The 19,172-nt window shown below is 35.6% G+C and overlaps 1 protein-coding gene across 1 annotated transcript; it reads left to right on the forward strand.

Moving 5' to 3' along the window:
* Positions 1 to 2,229: 2,229 nt before the first annotated feature.
* Positions 2,230 to 16,443, forward strand: LOC131525870 (zinc-alpha-2-glycoprotein-like). Its single transcript, XM_058753847.1, has 6 exons — positions 2,230 to 2,325; positions 9,340 to 9,588; positions 12,499 to 12,747; positions 12,846 to 13,118; positions 13,286 to 13,396; positions 15,022 to 16,443. Exons 1-6 carry the CDS (start codon positions 2,268 to 2,270, stop codon positions 15,045 to 15,047), a joined length of 966 nt encoding a protein of 321 aa, XP_058609830.1. The 5' UTR covers positions 2,230 to 2,267; the 3' UTR covers positions 15,048 to 16,443.
* Positions 16,444 to 19,172: the final 2,729 nt, after the last annotated feature.

The following is a 19,172-nucleotide window of genomic DNA, read 5'->3' on the forward strand; positions in this document are numbered from 1 at the left end:
TTTGAAAAGAAAATGTGACACTTAAGACAGTACTAAAGAATGCCTCAGCACAGTTTAACGTATTCTATGCAATTATAAATTATCTGAAAGCAATAGGTGACTGTAGCTGTATTGTGGCAAGAAGGGATACAGCTCTGACCGGAAGCGATCAATGAAATTGAATTTTCTACCTATTAGATTGTGTTTTATTAACATCTACACAAAAATGACGCTATATTGATGTGCGCATGCCCAGTAGCCGCAGCTGTATCCCTTCATAACCCCCATCTACCCGTAACCACGTGTCTCTGAGCGCCTCTTTTTCTAAGTAGGTATCGCTGCAGCCTGGGGACCTCCAAGTGGGAGGACCTCACCTCCAAGTGGGCTGGACTTCACAAATGGGCGGGGCTTAAGCTGAATTCTCAAAACACAGATTTAATGTTTTTCATTGTAGTTTCAATTTCTTTTATTACCAAGAGGTTGTAATATAATTTTGTGACAACTGTTAACACTCAAGCATATTACTAGATATTACTTTTATAATTAAATCAGTATCAAGAAAAGGAATGTGTAATTAGATCAATAAAATGTTTGCTGTAATGTAAAAATAAATGTAATCACCACCCACCTTTATTGTATATTTTTTCGCCCTTTGCATAGTCTTTTAATGAAGGTGAATGACAGAATAAACATTCTTCCTTACATGTTACACAAATTAATGCAAGTTTGAAATCTGAGAGTGGATTATTTTATGTTTAGATTGTAATGTTGCTTCACCTAGAGCCAGGTGGTTGTAACAAAGGGGAGGACACACATGGAAGTAAATTTAACAAATAAACATTTAATCAGAAATAAATCCAAATAGTAATACAAGCATTCAAAAAAAAAAAAATCCAAGACTGAAGAGGGAAAGATTAATGGTACCACGGTCCAACTCAGACACTCCTTTCTCCATCTCCTTTGTTTTTATCTCCAACTCAATCACAGGTAACACTCTACGCCGCACGCAATAATTAAATCATGTACAAGTCACTCAGGAAAAAAATTATTCAACATTTCTGTAGTCCATACTGATGAATGGTGCAATGTGTTCTCTATGTATATTTTAACTACTCATTAGCACATTTGGCTTGCATGCATGCATGAGACACTGTAAAATCCTGGATAGAAGGCTTCTGAGTAAATGCCACGTAGCTTGCCTCGTCTGCCCTTCCCAGCATTACCTGGTAGATACACAAGATGCACATTAAGTATATCTGTACTTCTGCCGTTACAGTAATAGCTGACCCAGAAAATTTAATTGTCTCTTCATTTACTTCCCTCATTCCATCCTAGATGTACATGACTTTATTTCTCATGTTAAACACATACAAAAGTTTCAAGAACTATTTCGTCTAAGCCCTGTCTGTGAAACCAAGCCTTCCTTTACTGATTGTTATGATTATTAAATAAAAAAAATAATTTGGTAATTAAACCAAATGTTTCAATTGCATTACATTATTTGGATTACGCATAAAAAAATAAAAATGGATAACATTTTTAAAATATAAGAGCAGGTTTTGAAACAATGACCAGCTTTGTTACAGTCAAGCATAATCAGTTAAGAGTTTTAACTAAGACTTTAGAAAATTGACTTCATTCTTGGGGAAAACTGTACCAAATCTATTAATAAATAGTTTGAACTTATCGTTTAAATATCAGTACAGTTATAATACATACATATTTTACATAGTCACAATACCTGCTTATGGTCTTCAGTGTCCATCATCTGCAGCTTAGATTCTAGAAATGGATTGCAGAAATATTCAGAGTCTTCATAGAGCTTCATTCGGCGCTGAATGTTCAGCTCCTTCCACCCGCATCCTCTCAAGCAGGATTTGAAGGAGAAAAGAAAAGAAACAAAACAAAGAAATAATAATGATTATATATATATATATAATATATGTATAAACACTTATACTCGCTTGTTCAAACCAGTTTCTCCTCGAACAATGATTTAGTATTTCTTTCCGGATTTAATAAAATCTTAAATGTTAACTGTTCACCCTTATTCTCCAGCTCCTCCTTCAACTCATTTCTTTCTCACAGCGTGCATTGCCGCCATAACATTAAATAAACCAATCACAAGCCTCTGGGGGGTTTGTACAGCCCACCGGAGCTGGCTCCGAACCCCGTTTTCTCTCTTTTTCTGGCGTTGTTTGAAGTTTTTGATGTTCATGTGGGGTTTTTTATTCATGTTTTTTTTTTTTTTTTTATGCGTGTTCATCGCAGTTCTCTCTAAACACGAAATGAAGCTGAAGTTCTCTCTCATCGTACAGTTTGCATACATAAGCTGCGTTTATTGCGGTAAGTCATTCAATAGGATATGTATTAATGTATGATTTTATTTTATTTTTTTCTCTGGCGGGTGGACTAGATTTTGTGAATTCTTTTTTTTTCTCTCCACTGCGGTTGTTGTTAGAGGTCACTGGTGCCACTGTGATTTGAGTATGAGAATGAATAAACTGGCTAAAAGTAGTGATGGGGACTCGACTCCTCGGTTCTGAACAGCTCTACAGTCGGAGTCGAAAATTCCGAATCGCGGATGTCTTCACTGATTCTCAAATCGGTATATAATTCACGGCAGTCGAGTGCAGTATATCAGATAAGATTGATCGAAATTAAACGAGGATTCGTTTGCAGTGCTGTTCGTATGCGGTGCAGAGGCAGCATGTGCTCAATGTGCTTTCACATAAGACGCGTTTGTAGTGCTCGATGACCCGTGGCTGTTTACCACCATTATTTTGATTTCAAATCCAAACATTGTCATATAATCCCAACGCAAAAAAAAAATATTAAATGAATATATACACCTGTACAAATGTATATATTAACATGTGTAAGCAAGTGGCAACACGTTTCAAACTCATTTCCTGGATGGCACGAACCCTGCGCTGCTGCAAAGTGAACATGAAGGCGTAACGTTACCACACCCGTGCGTAGTGCATGCGCTCGGGAGAAATATGCTTAGCTTATAAGTAATAAATAAGCTAATAAGAAAAAACTTGAGAAATAAGTCATAGCAAATTTAGTTTGTAATCGTAGCTACTCTGTGGCTTCGTAGTTTAATGAATGTTTTGTTATTTGATGTTATGTTTAATGCAGTAAATATACATTTGGTTTTCCATATATATATATATACATAATTGAAATTATTAAACATTACAATTCCCAAAATCTGGACTAAGTTACAGATGTTCTCTCAAACGACTCTCAAAATATAGTGCTCTGACTACAAAGAGGTAGAAATAACAATTAACTGAAAATGAGTTGCTGTACTGTATAACAAAACAGATGTTATTTCCCTCATTTCCCATAAATGGTAGTTTTTTCCCCCTAACCTTATTAAATGTCATCTTTCACATCAAAATCTTACATTGTGTCAATTCAATTAATTCAGTTAGAGTAATAAGAAACTGTAGAGTTGTTACCATTCAGATGAAATCAGTATCAACAAACTCCATCTTTCCCACTGCAGCAAACACAGAAGCTGCAAAATTTCAAATGCATAAATAATGTTATAAGATTACTGTTTTAAATGTTTTTTTTTAAAACTTGCAAATAAGAAATGTTGTGAAAAATGTAATGATACTTTTAAATGTGATATCAAACCACCAGTAGGTGGCAGCAAACGACTTTTACAGTTTTTCACATTTGCTAAGACACAAACCCTACTCTCTGAATCAAATTCTCAATAGCAAAACCTTAAACAAGTTCAGGCAGTTTAGACACCGTTTGCAGATCTAATGCACTCTTTTATGCTAAACTCTAAACACTTTCTCACTCGCTAAAACACAATTTGCACTGTGATGAACTTGTGATGCAAAACCCTAGACACAAGAAATCAAAAGTTAAGCACAACTGCAACACAACTGTCATCGATTACACACAATCATTCAAAATTGTTCAAACTTGTTTCTAAATATGTTACAGTACAAATATAAGCCAGATCAAAGTGAACAGATTGTACGGGTACATCCTTCAACAATGGATAACAATCTGAGAGGTAGAGAAAGAGTTCATATGAGGTAGAGAAAGAGCAAGACCAAGAACAGTCATTTCAGATTAAATCAGGGCCGTACTCACAAAACATTGTATCTTACCGCTAAGAGTTCTCCTAAATAGCAGTAAAAGTTTTTAGCTAAGAGTTTTCTCTTAAAACCTTTGCTGAGACGAACTTTACTAAGGAATAGAGAGAAGTCTTAAACTCAGAGGAAGGGGGCGGGGTTTACCTCGTTGCTCTGGATGATGTCAGCATGCTTAGTAACTATGCTCACAGTGATTGGCTGATAGTCTGTCAGAGATTTATTCATAGAAATATTGTAGAGCATGATATTATGTTGCCACATCCAAATAAAGGTTTAAAAATAATGTTAATTGCTACATTCAAATAAAGATTTTAAAATGCAGACTAAGTGTGACTAATTAAACAAGTATATGTTCAGCTAATTGTCAGCCTCTTACATGTATGCTTCTCATAATTCGCGAATATGCAGCCTTTTAATTAACAGAGTAGAATAATCATGGCTGATATTACAGTTTTTCTCAATTGCTAAAACACTAAACCCTATTGTCTGAACCAAATGCTCAGTTGCCTGAACCCACTGATTGAATCAATCACTCTTTTGGCAAAACCATAAGCACTTTTCACCTGTTTAGACACAACTTGCCAACACATTTTCATTGTGATGCACCCGTGCTGCATAATGGTGAGCACAGGTGACAAAAGTCAAACACAGTTAAAGCACAGATGTCACCACTTGAACACAACAACTCAAAGTTGATCACACTTGTGGCTAATGATGTGAGGGAACATATACAGTAAGCCACTTCAGAGAGCACTGGTTTGTGAGGCCCTACAATGGATAGAAATCTGAGAGGAAGAGTTCGTGTGAGAGGAGGTCGAGGTGGTCAGCGAAGATAAAGAACAGTAATATCTGATGAAATCAGAGCTACTGTGATTGACCATGTTCTTGTCCATGGTATGAGCATGAGGGAGGCTGGACAAAGGGTACAACCAAACATCAGTAGATTCACTGTGTCCACCATAATCCGAAGATTTAGAGAAGAGAACAGGTAATTACCTTTTTTTGACATTATAGTACAGTATGTAAATGTTGACAGCAATTACTGTATGACATACTATATACTGTACCACAGTATACTGTAAGTAAATATATGTTTCAGTACATCACTGTACCAATGTACTGTAGTATTGTAATGGAGGGTTGGTCTAACTGTTTGTAGGCCTAGTATTCCATGTATATTTTTGTACTATATTTTTACATGGGCTTACTGTACTGTACACAAGTGGCAAACGCATAAGATTTCTGTTTGTTTTTACAAGTGCTACGTGTAAATGCACAAGATTTCTGTTTTGTCTTTTTGTACAAGTGCTAAATGCACAGGTTTTTTTTGTTTGTTTTGCAACATGCATTTAGCCTACAGTGAACAATAAACATTTATTTCTCCAGCTTCATGTGCTGAGCATTGTGTTTTCTATTTTTCTACGTAGTGTTTAGTGACTGTTCCGTAGTGTTTTTAATTTTGATTGACTCGGGGCACGATTTGAAAACATGGTTCAGTTTTGAGCACAGATTGAACTGTTTTGAGGTGAAAGTTTGGTTTTGCAAGAAGAGTCTGAGGTTTTGTGAATGTAGCTTTAAAATTGGGTTTTGTGTTCACAGTTTAGAGAAAAGGAGAGCAGCTTTCAAGAAATGTGTCTTAGCAATCGAGAAAAACTGTAAGAAATGCAAACATAAAAGAAAACCAAACTGGATGCAAGAACAGCTATAGTTTGTTACTTCTTGCCCAGCTGGTTAATAAAAACAAGGATATAATTAAAGGGAAATTTGGAGTTGGGATAACCTCCAAACCCTAAAAGTGATACCTTTATAAAAGCTTATTATTGTCAAATATTTCTAAAATGTTTATATTCCGAGGCAGATTGCAGGCAACAGCTATTTTAGGATAGTTTGTGGCTTGGTCTTAGTGACTTTGAGTCCTCTTCACTGCTCCTAACCTTTCACAGATTTAGGAGCTAGTTTTAGCGCTAAAAAACTTTGTGAAGCACTCTTAGAGCAAAAATTCAGGAGTCCTAAATTTAGGACTAACGCCCACTATTTTAAGAATTTCTCCTAAATCGGCGAGTTAGGTGCTACTTTTAGCCTTAAGATGTTTTGTGAATACAGGCCCAGAGCTATACTACACTGTAAAAAATGATTGTGATTTTAACAGTAAAAAACTGTAAAATACCACAGTAATAACCTGTTAAATGATTAAGAGTAAGTTTCCTTACTATATACAGTGAATAACTGTAATAGATCTAACCTTTGTTTTCGAGAAAGTAGCCTCAGAGTCGACACTCATAGACTGTGTCTGAAACCACTCTCTACACCCTCATCACTAGTCCTACATTACTGCACTATATAGTCCACTAGACAGAGTGATTGAGAACATATGAGTGAATTCAGACACTGATGAACACCTGCTGTTAAAAACACAATCACTGAAGGAAAGAACAAGAAACAAAACTACGACTGACATACAGCCACAGCCTTAAATGAAATAAACTGAAATAAAACAGCAGAGGATGATTAAACAACTCCACAAACAGCATCCCCAGCTCCACTTATTACTAACCAGTTTGACTTCATTTCTGTCATATATCTATGAATTAACAGAGGTTTATATTTTATTTCAAATGTTTTGTTTGACCTCACCATCTTGGTGATCGGTGTTTGCTTTAGTTATGCTCTTGACCCTTGACTCTTTAAAATTAGTTTTTTTTTGGCTGTTGTAACTGTGTTTGTAGAGCACATTTATTATGACAAGAAAAGCCAAGAGAAATTGTAGTTAAGTAGTTTTGGTTAAAACTTAAACGCGGTGGTCATCGTCAGTTAGTGTCAAGCAATATGGGTGATTTGTAATTATTTTGACATTGTTTATGGTAGTAATATTACTCTACAAATTAAGCTGACAAACCATGAAAAAAATTTAAAAACCTTTTATTCACAAAACCTTCAGAGTTACAGCACCATTTAGAAACACAGACATCAGGAATCAGCACATGAACCTCAACAATGGTGACTATTAATAATAAAACAATTCATGCAGCAAAGCATGCTGGGTGCCAGTACAAAACTCCCAGCATGCACTGCAGCATGAATAAATTATGCAGCTGAATGTTCTTAATATTTTCTTTATTTGCTTTTATTTTGGTGTTGTTTTTGTTGTTACTTTTCAGTAGACTGTTTTGTGATGTTCAGAGTTGAACCGTTTTTAAAAATTTTTATATCATTTTGATTGTCACCAATTTTGAGATTCATATGCTGATTGTTGATGTCTGTGTGTGTTTAAGTTCTGCCATAGTTCAGTACATTCATTTGTGCATATTCTGGTTAGAGCTGTTTCACAACATTTGATTGCTGTAGTATCAGTGGAGCAATTAACATATTACATGTTTAATAAGAGACTTAACACGGGATAATCAATTAATTAAACTAGATCATGTTGGTGTTGACATCACAAAAATCAGTCTCCAGATGATGATAGATTTGTTTGGTGTTTGCTTTAAAAACTGTGCTTAATAAACACAGCTAATTAAAAGCAAGCAAACAAAACCAATGTTAAAGAGTCACGATTCAAGATCCCAACTAAAGCAACCACTGATCGCCAATATGGTGACTTCAAATGAAAGTACAACAACTAAAATCTCAATAAGAGCTTTTGTACACATATGACATAAATAAAGTAAAAGTGGTTAGTAATAAGAAGCTGGAGATGCTGGTGTGGAGTTGTTTAATCACCCTCTTCTGAAATCTTGAGAGATTTCATGTGTTTTATTTCAGTTGATTTCATCTTGGCTTTAGCTGTAAGTTTTGTTTCTCTGCTCTTGTTTCTCATTCCTTCAATGATTCTACTTGTTAACAGCAGGTGTTCATCAATAAACTCAATCCTAATTTAATTAGTCACTTAATTCTCTCATTAATTCATCACTGCTTCAGTGTTACTTCAACACTCTGTAGTGTGGACACATAGAAGTGCTCTTTAAAACTGAGGATTTTGCTGTGGGATTAAAGGGGTTAAATGTGTGAGATGACAAAACATACTGTGAAACGTAATTTTAACAGAAATATACCATGAATTTAATTTACGGAAGCAAACTGAAAAACAGTAGATTACTGGCAACCACAGCTGCCGGTATTTCACCGTAAAATCAAGACAAAAACAGCAAAATACTGTAAAACCTAACAGTCAACTTCCTGTTGTGTTTTGTGGGTCACCATTGTGCTGGAGAGTAGAGCCTGTGCTTAAGTCAAGGACGGACAGAGAGACACTGATGTTATGCTGCATGTTGCTTTATTTAAAGGCAGTAACTGTGTAGTTACTGATGTAATGAGAACGTTTTGCTAGTTTTGATCATGTATGTGTGCTGCTGTTATTTGCAAGAGATTTGAATTGATGACTTTGCATAAATCAGTAAGATTTTCTACATGGACTTAAACAAAATAGTTCTCAATACTCTCATACTCACATTACATAAACATTATAAATATTAGTCTATAAACAAATGGCAGTTGGATAATTTAAGCATAGTCGGTTTCTGCAAATAAAATGAGTTAACTAAAAGGTTTGTGTATTAACATTGTATCAGTTAATGAGATACGGTTTTTCACTGTAAATTTAAACAGTTCTGTAAATCCTAAAATTTAGCTACCGTATTTTTCACGGTAAAATTCTGGCAACCACAGCTGCTGGTATTTTTCCGTAAATTTAACAGATTTTTTTACAGTGTATGATAGACCATGTTGTCATTGAAAGACAGAGGCAGGACAAAGAGTTCAGCCTAATTTGAGCAGATTCTATGTGGCCATTGTATTCAGTTGGAAAGTTCAAAAGAAGAGAGGAAGAGATTTTTTTAATACATTGTATAGCCTATTGGTCATTTCAATGTATTCTTGTGTAGAACTGCAAGACTACCACATTAGGGTGGAAGAACTGGCCTGTGGTGACATACAGTCATGACCAGAAATATCGGCACCTTTGCAATTCTGTCAGAAAATGCAACCCTTCTCTCAGAAAATTGTTGCAATTGCAAATGTTTTGGTACTCACATGTTTATTTATTTTATTTATTATTTTTTTTGCATTGGGACAACACAAAAAAACTGAAGAAAAGTCAAAGCTGATACAATCTAGAGAGGCATTTGAATTATCTAAGAGACAGATAGATATATTATTTGGATCACTCTCAGGCAGTTTGACTGTAATGTTGACATGTCTGTAACACCTTTATTGTCTTGCATATCTCTTTCCTCAGAGAGACACTATCTCCAGTTTGTTTACACCATCCTCACCAAACCTGATGGGTTCTCCGGTCCTGTGTTCAGTGCAGTGGGTCTGTGTAATGACAGACAGATCTCTTCCTACAGCAATGAAGAAGGAACCTGGAAAAGAGACTGTTTGGATGCAGAAATCTGGAGAGACACCGAAGAACCTCATGATTCTAGAGACTGGCTTCTACATTTGGTTAACACTCTCGCAAACTGCACGAGCTCCAGATGTGACGGTGAATCCTTTGGGTTTTATTAGAATGACATCCCAGACAGCAACATAGTTTTGACCCAGATCCAGCCCACTTCTGGCCCGTGTGAAATCCATGCGGGCCAGATGTGGGCCGGATCTGGGCCGACACTGCTTGCTGTCTGGGATGATACATACACTGTAAAAAATTGCTGTAAAAAAAAACGCCATATTCTGACAGTAACATCCTGTTTTTTCATTGCAACAGTAAAATTCCGTAGAAAAATAATGAATTCTGGGTAACATTTGTTGTTTTCGAGAAAGTATCCTTCTGCAGTCCGGTGAAGTAACAGCCCCAGAGTCGACACTCAGAGGCTGTGTTTCAAATCACACCCTACACCCTCATTCACTATTCCCTATGAGTTTACTAATATAGCCCACCTGACAGAGAGAATGAACACTAATAAGTGAATTCAGCCAATGATGAACAGCTGCTGTGAACAAGCAGAATCACTGGAGAAAACTGACTTCAGACACAGCCTTAGATGAAATCAACTGAAATAAAACAGCAGAGGATGATTAAACAACTCCACAAACAGCATCACCAGCTTCACGCATTACAGTCTGACTTTATTTCTGCCGTATATCTACAAAAATTATTTGAGAATTAATAGACATTTAGATACTTTATTGAAAATATTTTATGTGACCTCAAGATTATGGCGATCAGCGTTTGCTTTAGTTGGGCTCTTGACCCTTGACTTTTCAAAGTTAGATTTTTTTTGGGGGTTATAATTGTGTTAGTAAAAAGCATATATTATAACAACAAAACCAAAAATAAAAATAAAAACTGTAAGTAAATGTTTTGGATTGTAATCATCATGAAGCGGCCTGCCTCTCTGATCTTATTCTGTCTTTAATGAAATGGTGTGGATTTTTTAAATTAGTTTCATGTTCTGATGTGTGCTATGATTCAACAAAGCAATCTATTATGAAGAACTGTAAAATATTCTATGCACAACACCTTCAGTACAACGGCATAACTAAGACAAATACAGACATCAAGAATCAGCATATGAATCTCAACAATGGTGAGTCAAAATCTTCATGCTGCAATGCATGCTGGGTACCAGCACAGTACAAAACTCACCCATGACTCCCAGCATGCATTGCGACATGAAGAAATTATGCCACTGAATTGTCCTCTTATTTTCTCCAATTCTTTCTATTTGCTTTTATTATTGCTTTTGTTTTTGTGTTGAGTTTTAGTAGCATTTTGTGATGTTCAGAGTTGATCTGTTTATTTATTTTGGTTGATTGTCACCACTGTTGAGATTCATACGCTGATTCTTGAGGTGTGTGTTTCATACCACTTTGGAGCTTTTTTTTTTTTTTTTAAAAGTCAGTAATGTTTTTGACAACCTTACATAAACTAGAGCAAAATCATCATGTAAATAATTACATCATCACTCTGGTAACAGAAGAAACGCTGGAGAAAAAAAAATCAGTGAATATAATGTTTAATGACGGTTATGTCATTAGTATAACATAACTAACAATATTACAGATTTTGCTTTGGTTCTTTTTGCCATAACACATGTGTTTTAAAACATGTTTACAACAACCAAAGACAAATTAATGCTAAAAAAGTCAAGGTTCAAGAGCCCAACTAAAGCTAACACTGATCTCCATCATGGTAGTTAAAAAAACAACTTGCATTTCTGTGAACTTCTGACAGAAATAGCATCAGTCTGGTTAGTAATGTGTGAAGTAACGCTGTTTTAGGAGTTGTTTAATCAGATATTGAGAGATTTAATGTCTTCTTTATTTCAGTTGATTTGATCTAAGGCTGTGGATGAAGTTATTTGTAGTTGTGTTTCTCTTTCTTCAGTGATTCTGCTTGTTAACAGCAGCTGTGCATCACTAATGCTCAATCATCACTTATGTAATCACAGAATTATCTCATTAACTTCACTGATTCATTGTTACTCTAACACTCTGTGGTGTGCACACATTACAAGTGTTCATTTAAAACTGAGGATTTTGTTGTGGACTTGCATGAAATGTAATTTAACAGCAATAAACTGTAATTAATTTACGGCAACAAACTGTAGAAAAACAGTAATTTACTGGCAACCGTGCTGCCAGTAGATTACCGTTAATTCAAAGAAAAACAGCAATTTACTGTAAAACGTAACAGTCAGATTAACCAAACTAAAAATGTTATTTTTGCTGAAATATTAGTGAAGGTCCACAGAAAACAGTAATGCAATGTCATGAACTGATCAGGAGAGTAAATATTAATCTGAACTGTATTAATGTGTTTTTGTACAAGAGAGATCTGTTAGTTTAATGTAGTTTTGTGGGTCACCGTTGTGGTGGAGAGTAGAGCCTGTGCTTCAGTCAATGATGAGCCACAAACACTGAGGTTCTACTGTTTTTTTTTTTGTTGTTTTTTTAAAACTTAAAAAAACTGCAGTTGCTTAAGCAGCGATGATCTTTTTGTTAAGTGCTCCGGTGCATGTGCTGTAGCTGATGATGAACTGAAACAATTTGAGTTAAAGACATGTTTTTAGTTATTTAAAGTGTTTGCAGTTTTATAGTAAGAAATATATTTTCTCATTGGACTCAAATGATATAAGTTCACATTACTAATGCCATATGAATACCAATATTTTAAACTCGAACTGTTTGAACCAATTGGAGCAGAGTTAATTTCCATGGTAGAAAAACAGTAACAGGCTGTAAAAATGAAAAGCTGTAAATTAATGGTAGAGGGCTGTAAAATAACAGTACATTACTGGCAACTCTGCTGCCAGTACATTACTGTTATTTTACGGCACAATTTTTTACAGTGTTAAGTGTCCAAATGCTTTTATGGGCTGCTGTATTTTTTAATTTACAACCTATATTTTAAATTTATGTTGTTGTTTGTTTTATTAATTTACATGTTTAGGCCTCCATACACTACAGAGGAGAGTCGGCTGTGAGGTGGATATGAATGTGAATGCATTTGACGAGTATGGATATGAAGGAGAGGACTTTATTGCCTTTAATTATTCCACAATGCAGTGGGTTGATAAAAATCCAAAGGCAAAAGAAACCAAAATGAAATGGGACGCTGACAGATTTCACAATCAGCATCTCCAGTCGTACCTCAACAGCTGCATGGACTGTATCTCAATATATAATGCTTCGATAATCAGTATGTGTTGCTCTAATGACTTCAGTGTTTTGAACTCAATCATTTATGTCTTTTTGTTCAGAATCAATGCTTTATTCGTGATGTGCTTCTTATTTCAGCTCCTCCAGCTCTTCACATGTTTACATCTGCAGCTCCTCAAGACCAAAGTGAGCTGATTCTGAGCTGTCTGGCCACTGGCTTCTACCCCAAACACATAGAGATGAACATCACACTAAACAACATTACACTCCAACCCTTCAGCTCTACTGGAGTCAGACCCAGCGATAACCAAACCTTTCAGAAGAGAACCAGCGTGAAGATACACAGAGATGAGAAACAGAGTTATGAGTGTCATGTCCTTCACAGCGGCCAGACATTTACAACATCATGGGGTAAATATTACCATATTAACAGTCTGAAGTTAATATTTTGTGCAAAATTGTTGTACAGTAGCTTCCTACTCCAGCTGGCAGCTCAGAATTTGTATTTATAGTATTTACTTGTTGCATGAATTTGTAGAATATATAGATCATTACACGTTTAATTTTTTTTCCTGCAGATGGAAGTCTGGAATCTAGAAGTCATGATTGGGCCGCAGTAGCTGCAGGTGCTTTTGCGATTGCAGTTCTATGCATTATGCCTTTAATCTACAAAAACAGAAGGTTCAGTGGTGAGTTTATATTAATTAAAGGAATAATTGACCCAGAACTGAAAATGTTCATTATTTACTCGCCCTCATATTATTCCATATTATTCAAATTATACAGAAAAATAGACATTTTTGATGAATAGTCACAACTGCAAACAGGATAAAGATTATCACAGCATGCTTCAAATGTCATTTTTCTCATTATCATTTGTGACCCTGGACCACAAAACCAGTCTTAAGTTGCTGGGGTATATTTGTAGCAAAAGCCAAAAATACAGTGTATGGGTCAAAATCAACCTGGTCTCATGGCATTTACGTACCTGGGTGCACTTTTTAGCGTGCCATGAAATACGTACCAATAAGTACATATCACTGCAGTTTCCAAAATAAGTGAACATTTTCACACAAATTTACAGAGTTGCGATTAATAAAGTGTAATTTTGGCACAATTACTTGAAGAATATGATGCTATGACTTCAAAACAATATTAATATGCTGGGAGATTTGAAAAGTGATGCTTTCGAACGTTAGCATGGCACACATCCAGCTTCATATCTATGGGTTTTAATACCTGACAAGTTTGTTCGGTAGCTCACGGAGTACGGAGACGGACTTAGGAGACGAGAAGCACTAGTTCAAATCCCGTGAAACTACGGTTCGACAAAGCAGTTAAAATCTGCGTAAAAGGAAGTTGGCACAGTTGTATCAATTAATCTGTTTTTATATCAGTTTTGCATTTGTTAATACTATCGGGTAGGTTTAGGGCTGGATTTGGTGTAGGGCGTGTTGAAAATACTCCCTACACCAAATCCAGCCCTAAACCTACCCGATAGTCCCCGGATATTTGAATTCTGAACCGCCACAATACGTATCTAAAGCAACATAATAAAAAAACAGCAATACGTACCAATATCTACGTAATAAAAACGTGCCAGTGTTCACATATTGAACCTGTGTTTTAGCGCCACTCAGTGGACATTTCTATTTCAAACTGCGGCGAAACGTGCAGCAAGGTACGTAAAACGGTGTCGCACAAAAAGTGCGCAGAGGTACGTATTTCTATGAGACCAGGTTGGTCAAAATTATAGATTTTTCTTTTATGCCAAAAATCGTTAGGATATTAAGTAAAGATCATGTTCCATGAAGATATTTTGTAAATTTCTTACCATAAATGTATCAAAACTTCATTTTTGATTAGTAATATGCATTGCTAAGAACTTCATTTGGACAACTTTAAAGGAGATTTTCCCAATATTTCGATTTTTTGCACCCTCAGATTCTAGATTTTCAAGTAGTTGTATCTCAGCCAAATATTGTCCGATCATAACAACCCATACATCAATGGAAAGCTTATTTATCCAGCTTTCAGATGTATAAATCTCAATTTTGAAAAAAATGACACTTAAGACTGGTTTTGTGGTCTTTTTTTTTCAGGTTTGTCTTTAACCTGAGATTAATTATTTAATGAAATATTTATTCAGCATTTAAATATGGAGACCATACTGTAAAATATAGTATTAAACTTATTTATTAAATATAAATAATCATATTAAACTTTTAATATGCTCATGAATGGGGTTTATCTGAATAGGTATGAGCTAATGCTAATGCTAAAGTTTTCTAATAATATATTGTATCATCTCTAGGCCAGATGAACCACACTATCCCCTGACTACAACTGATTCAGATACACTCTGGTGCAGATGATCCATGGATATTCAAGTTCTTCAGTGAAAGGCAGGATCCTGGATGTGTCGTCTATGATACCATCATGTCCGTTGTTTTAACGACACAGTATGTCACTCACTCAATCTGCACGAACTACAGGAAAAAACAAAAAAAAAAACAGTTTATTATGCTCATTCATTTTTACCATTAAAAACTTTATTTTTATTTTTTTTTTGCAGTATTAGCTTTTTCATTAGAATTACAGCCCGACAAGAAATTATAACAGTAATACATATACAGATCCTTAAATTTCATTGCAAATGTCATCACATAACTCAATTACTAAATGTTCCCTTTCCAGAAAACACAGCAAAGCTCTATTATCTCAGGCTACTTACAATTTTTCTCAATCGCTTTGGCTCAGTTCTCAAATTAGTATTTTTTCTCTCAAATTAAGAAGTTCAGATGTCTAAACAATTAGTTTCTTGTTCACATCAGATTTGAATTTCTTATTAATTTAAGCAAATTGCATATGTTTTGGCACATATGCAAATGAATAAGTGCAATTGTCTAACATTTACACAACTAAATGCACATGGCTCGTTGATCGAAACTGACAAGATGATTCCCAGTGAATCGAAATCTATCAGACATGCATGTAAATTCCATAAATATCAGACATGGAATGGTTTTAGTGTCTGCTACGTTGGCAGATGGCTTGCCATTAGGGTTACAAAGGGGTGGAAGATTTCCTGTAAATTGTCTGAAAGTTTCGAGAATTTTGGAAAATTTCTGGATTTTTATTTTTTTTGACAGTTTTGGATAAAATATGTAGATTTTCTGTAGAAAATTTCTGCCCCTCTGCAACCCTACTTGCCATTATAATGAAATGGGAATCACAACAGTGCTTGAAGTGGGCCGGTACGTACCTGCACTTTATATTTTAGTCTTTAGCATATCGGCACTTTTTTTGGTGCATTTCATGCACTTCTGACATGTTGCCAGTTCTCAGAGTAAAAGCGTCAGTGTCTGGGTGATTAGAAATGAAACTATATAAATCACACAACCAGGAGGGGTCACCTCATCTCGACAAATACTGTATGTGAAAAGCATTAATGCGTATTTTCTGTAGCCAAAAACATTGTGCCATTTAATATTTCAGCACTTCTGCACTAAAATTAATTAAATAATTAAATTAGAAAAGAATGTACAGCCATTGTGACCCCCCCCCCCCCCATAATATAAATTATGTAATGTGTTAAATGTATTTAATGTAATTGTTTCCTATCCATTTGCAGCTATACGTGTCTGTAAAATATGCTATGCAATTTATTTGGCTTTTCCTTGGTTGTTCCTTGTAACTAAATGCACCTTATAATTATTTCAGGGAATGCATGTTTGCTATTATTTGCAGTTATTTGTGTTATTTTTTTCACTAAAATGTTTGCAATAACAATGCTGCTTCAGTATGTATAAAAACTGCACATTGTATAATATGCTATGTTGTTTGTTGTCTTTCACTGTTGTTAAGTCATTATTATTATTTTTGATCGACACAACAACTAAATTTGTAAAAGCATTCTCTTTTTACAGATTAAAACTATACCTGTCTGAAATTGCACATTGCATTTAATTCCTGCTGGTCCAAGTGTTTTGAAATTGTGTGATTGTCTGCATTTAAAAATTGCTCAGATACTGCAAATTCAAATAAACATCGTTTTTACAGACTTGTGTAAAATGAGGGAGAGAAATCACATCCCCACCATGATTAATTTCCTAATTTTGTGATCTCATTGGTTTCTATGGGCTGGCTAACTACTAGCTAGCAACAGTTTACTCTGCATGCTAAATCTGTCTTCAGCCCTAGCAAAAGCAACAACATAGCAATGTATGATTTAGTAACCCAACACATTGAAGTTGAGTGAACTTGATTTATGTTGACTGAATTACACACCATATTCATTGTGTAAGCAGTCTATGAAAATACAACATTTAAGAACAATCATTTTATGACAGGTTTATGATAAGAAAATGTACAAAATGAGATGCTGAACATGGATACTGATATTTAATATTCTGAAGAATTACATCCACGTGAACAAATAATGATATCAACATTCATCTATGAATCAACGAGACCCTATATCAGTCTTTGCTCAATATCTTCAGATAGTATTTTCACATTAATAAACCGCTTCACCTGAAAGTATGAAATGCAGCATAATTAATACGTCAACTCTCCAGATCATCATCATCAAAAAAAAAAACTTCCCAGCCAGCACACTTATGTGGGGCCCAGATGGGTGGCTCCTGGGCTATCTAACTGGGCCCCAGCCAGTTTTGTCCTCGGTTTCCATGAGGGCCCCACATGGGTCAGCCCAGATGAAACAATGAAATGAACACTGCTCAGTATGCATTCTACAGAGTGCTAAAAATAAGACTGAAGCAGCACTGCAGTTCATTAGATAATTAAGTGATTAAACTAGTACTGATTGAGCATTAGTGATGAACACCTGCTGAAGAAAAAAGAGACGAGCAGAAACACAACAACTACTATTGACTTCCAGCCACAGCCTGCAAAACAACTGCAAATAAAAGACATTAAATCTCTGAAGATCTCAGCAGAGGAGGATTAAACAACTCCACAAACAGCATTACTAGCATCATTATTACTAACCAGACTGACTTTATTTCTGTCAGATTGTCTGGAGAAGCTCTTATTGAGAAATACAGAGGTTCAGATGTTGGTTTTATTGAAAAGTATATTTGTCACCATTATGGAGAATAGCGTTTGTTTTAGTTGGGTGGTTGGCCCTTAGAGTTTTCACTTTAGTTTTTCTCTGGCTGCTTTTGTGTGTTATGGCAAGACAAGCAAGAAAAAACTGTGATGATGAAAATGTAATCATCAAATAATGGTCTGATTTCTAATGGCACGGATGATGTGATAATAACGCCACATTAATAACACTTGACATGTGGCTGTATACATTCAACAGTGCAGAAGAATATTAAAATATATCTTTCACAAAATGTTTTGAGCTCCTGCCTCACAAACACACAGACATCCAGAATCAGTGTATGAATCTCAACAACGGTGACATGATTCATGCTGCAATGCATTCTGGGTGCAGCACACAAAAGTCAACCATGGCTCCCAGCATGCATTACAGCATGAATTGCGTCACCGTTGTTGAGATTCGTACACTGATTCTTGATGTCTGTGTGTCTGAAAGAGCTGACAGTTAAAAACCCAAATTCAGAATTTCAAATCAGTTTTTTTTTTTCATCAGGGTTAGTAATGTGAAAACTTAATTTGATTATAACAAGCCACTTCCAAACAGTGATGAGCTCTATGAGAAAGACTGCTGTATAACGTTAAAATCTGTACTACCATCAATGAACAATCATTCTCAGCTGATAACCTTTGAGTCTAACTGTCTTTGCACACATCTTTCTAAACACATTGTGGCAAAGAAAACAAGCATACAGAGTAACATAAGAGTCAAGAGCTCTATTGAAGCAAACGTTATTCACCATAATGGTGACTTCAAACCAAACTCTTACTTTCAATAAAACCAACATCTGAACCTCGGTATTTCTCAATAAGAGCTTCTCCAGACAATCTGACAGAAATAAGGTCAGTCTGGTTAGTAATAATGATGCTAGTAATGCTGTTTGTGGAGTTGTTTAATCCTCCTCTGCTGAGATCTTCAGAGATTTAATGTCTTTTATTTGCAGTTCTTTTGCAGGCTGTGGCTGGAAGTCAATAGTAGTTGTTGTGTTTCTGCGCGTCTCTTTTTTCTTTAGCAGGTGTTCGTCACTAGATAATTAAGTGATTAATCTAGTACTGATTGAGCATTAATGAACTGCAGTGCTGCTTCAGTCTTATTTTTAGCACTCTGTAGTATGCATACTGAGCAGAGTTCATTTCATTGTTTCATCTGGGCTGACCCATGTGGGGCCCTCATGGAAACCGAGGACAAAACTGGCTGGGGCCCAGTTAGACAGCCTAGGTGCCACCCATCTGGGCCCCACATAAGTGTGCTGGCTGGGTTTTAACATTTCTTTGGTGAAATCACACTTCATTTATGAACATGAGCAGCAACACAAAATACAGTAACGGTTGTTT

The sequence above is a fragment of the Onychostoma macrolepis genome, chromosome 19 (assembly GCF_012432095.1).
Source record: "Onychostoma macrolepis isolate SWU-2019 chromosome 19, ASM1243209v1, whole genome shotgun sequence".
NCBI lineage: Eukaryota > Metazoa > Chordata > Actinopteri > Cypriniformes > Cyprinidae > Onychostoma > Onychostoma macrolepis.

Bases quoted from the DNA above. Each gene is read 5' to 3' on its own strand.
- LOC131525870 (XM_058753847.1), top strand. From the start codon at position 2,268: ATGAAGCTGAAGTTCTCTCTCATCGTACAGTTTGCATACATAAGCTGC. The intron at 2,326-9,339 runs GTAAGTCATTCA...CTCTTTCCTCAG, and splicing joins CATAAGCTGCGTTTATTGCG to AGAGACACTATCTCCAGTTT. The intron at 12,748-12,845 runs GTATGTGTTGCT...TTCTTATTTCAG, and splicing joins ATATAATGCTTCGATAATCA to CTCCTCCAGCTCTTCACATG.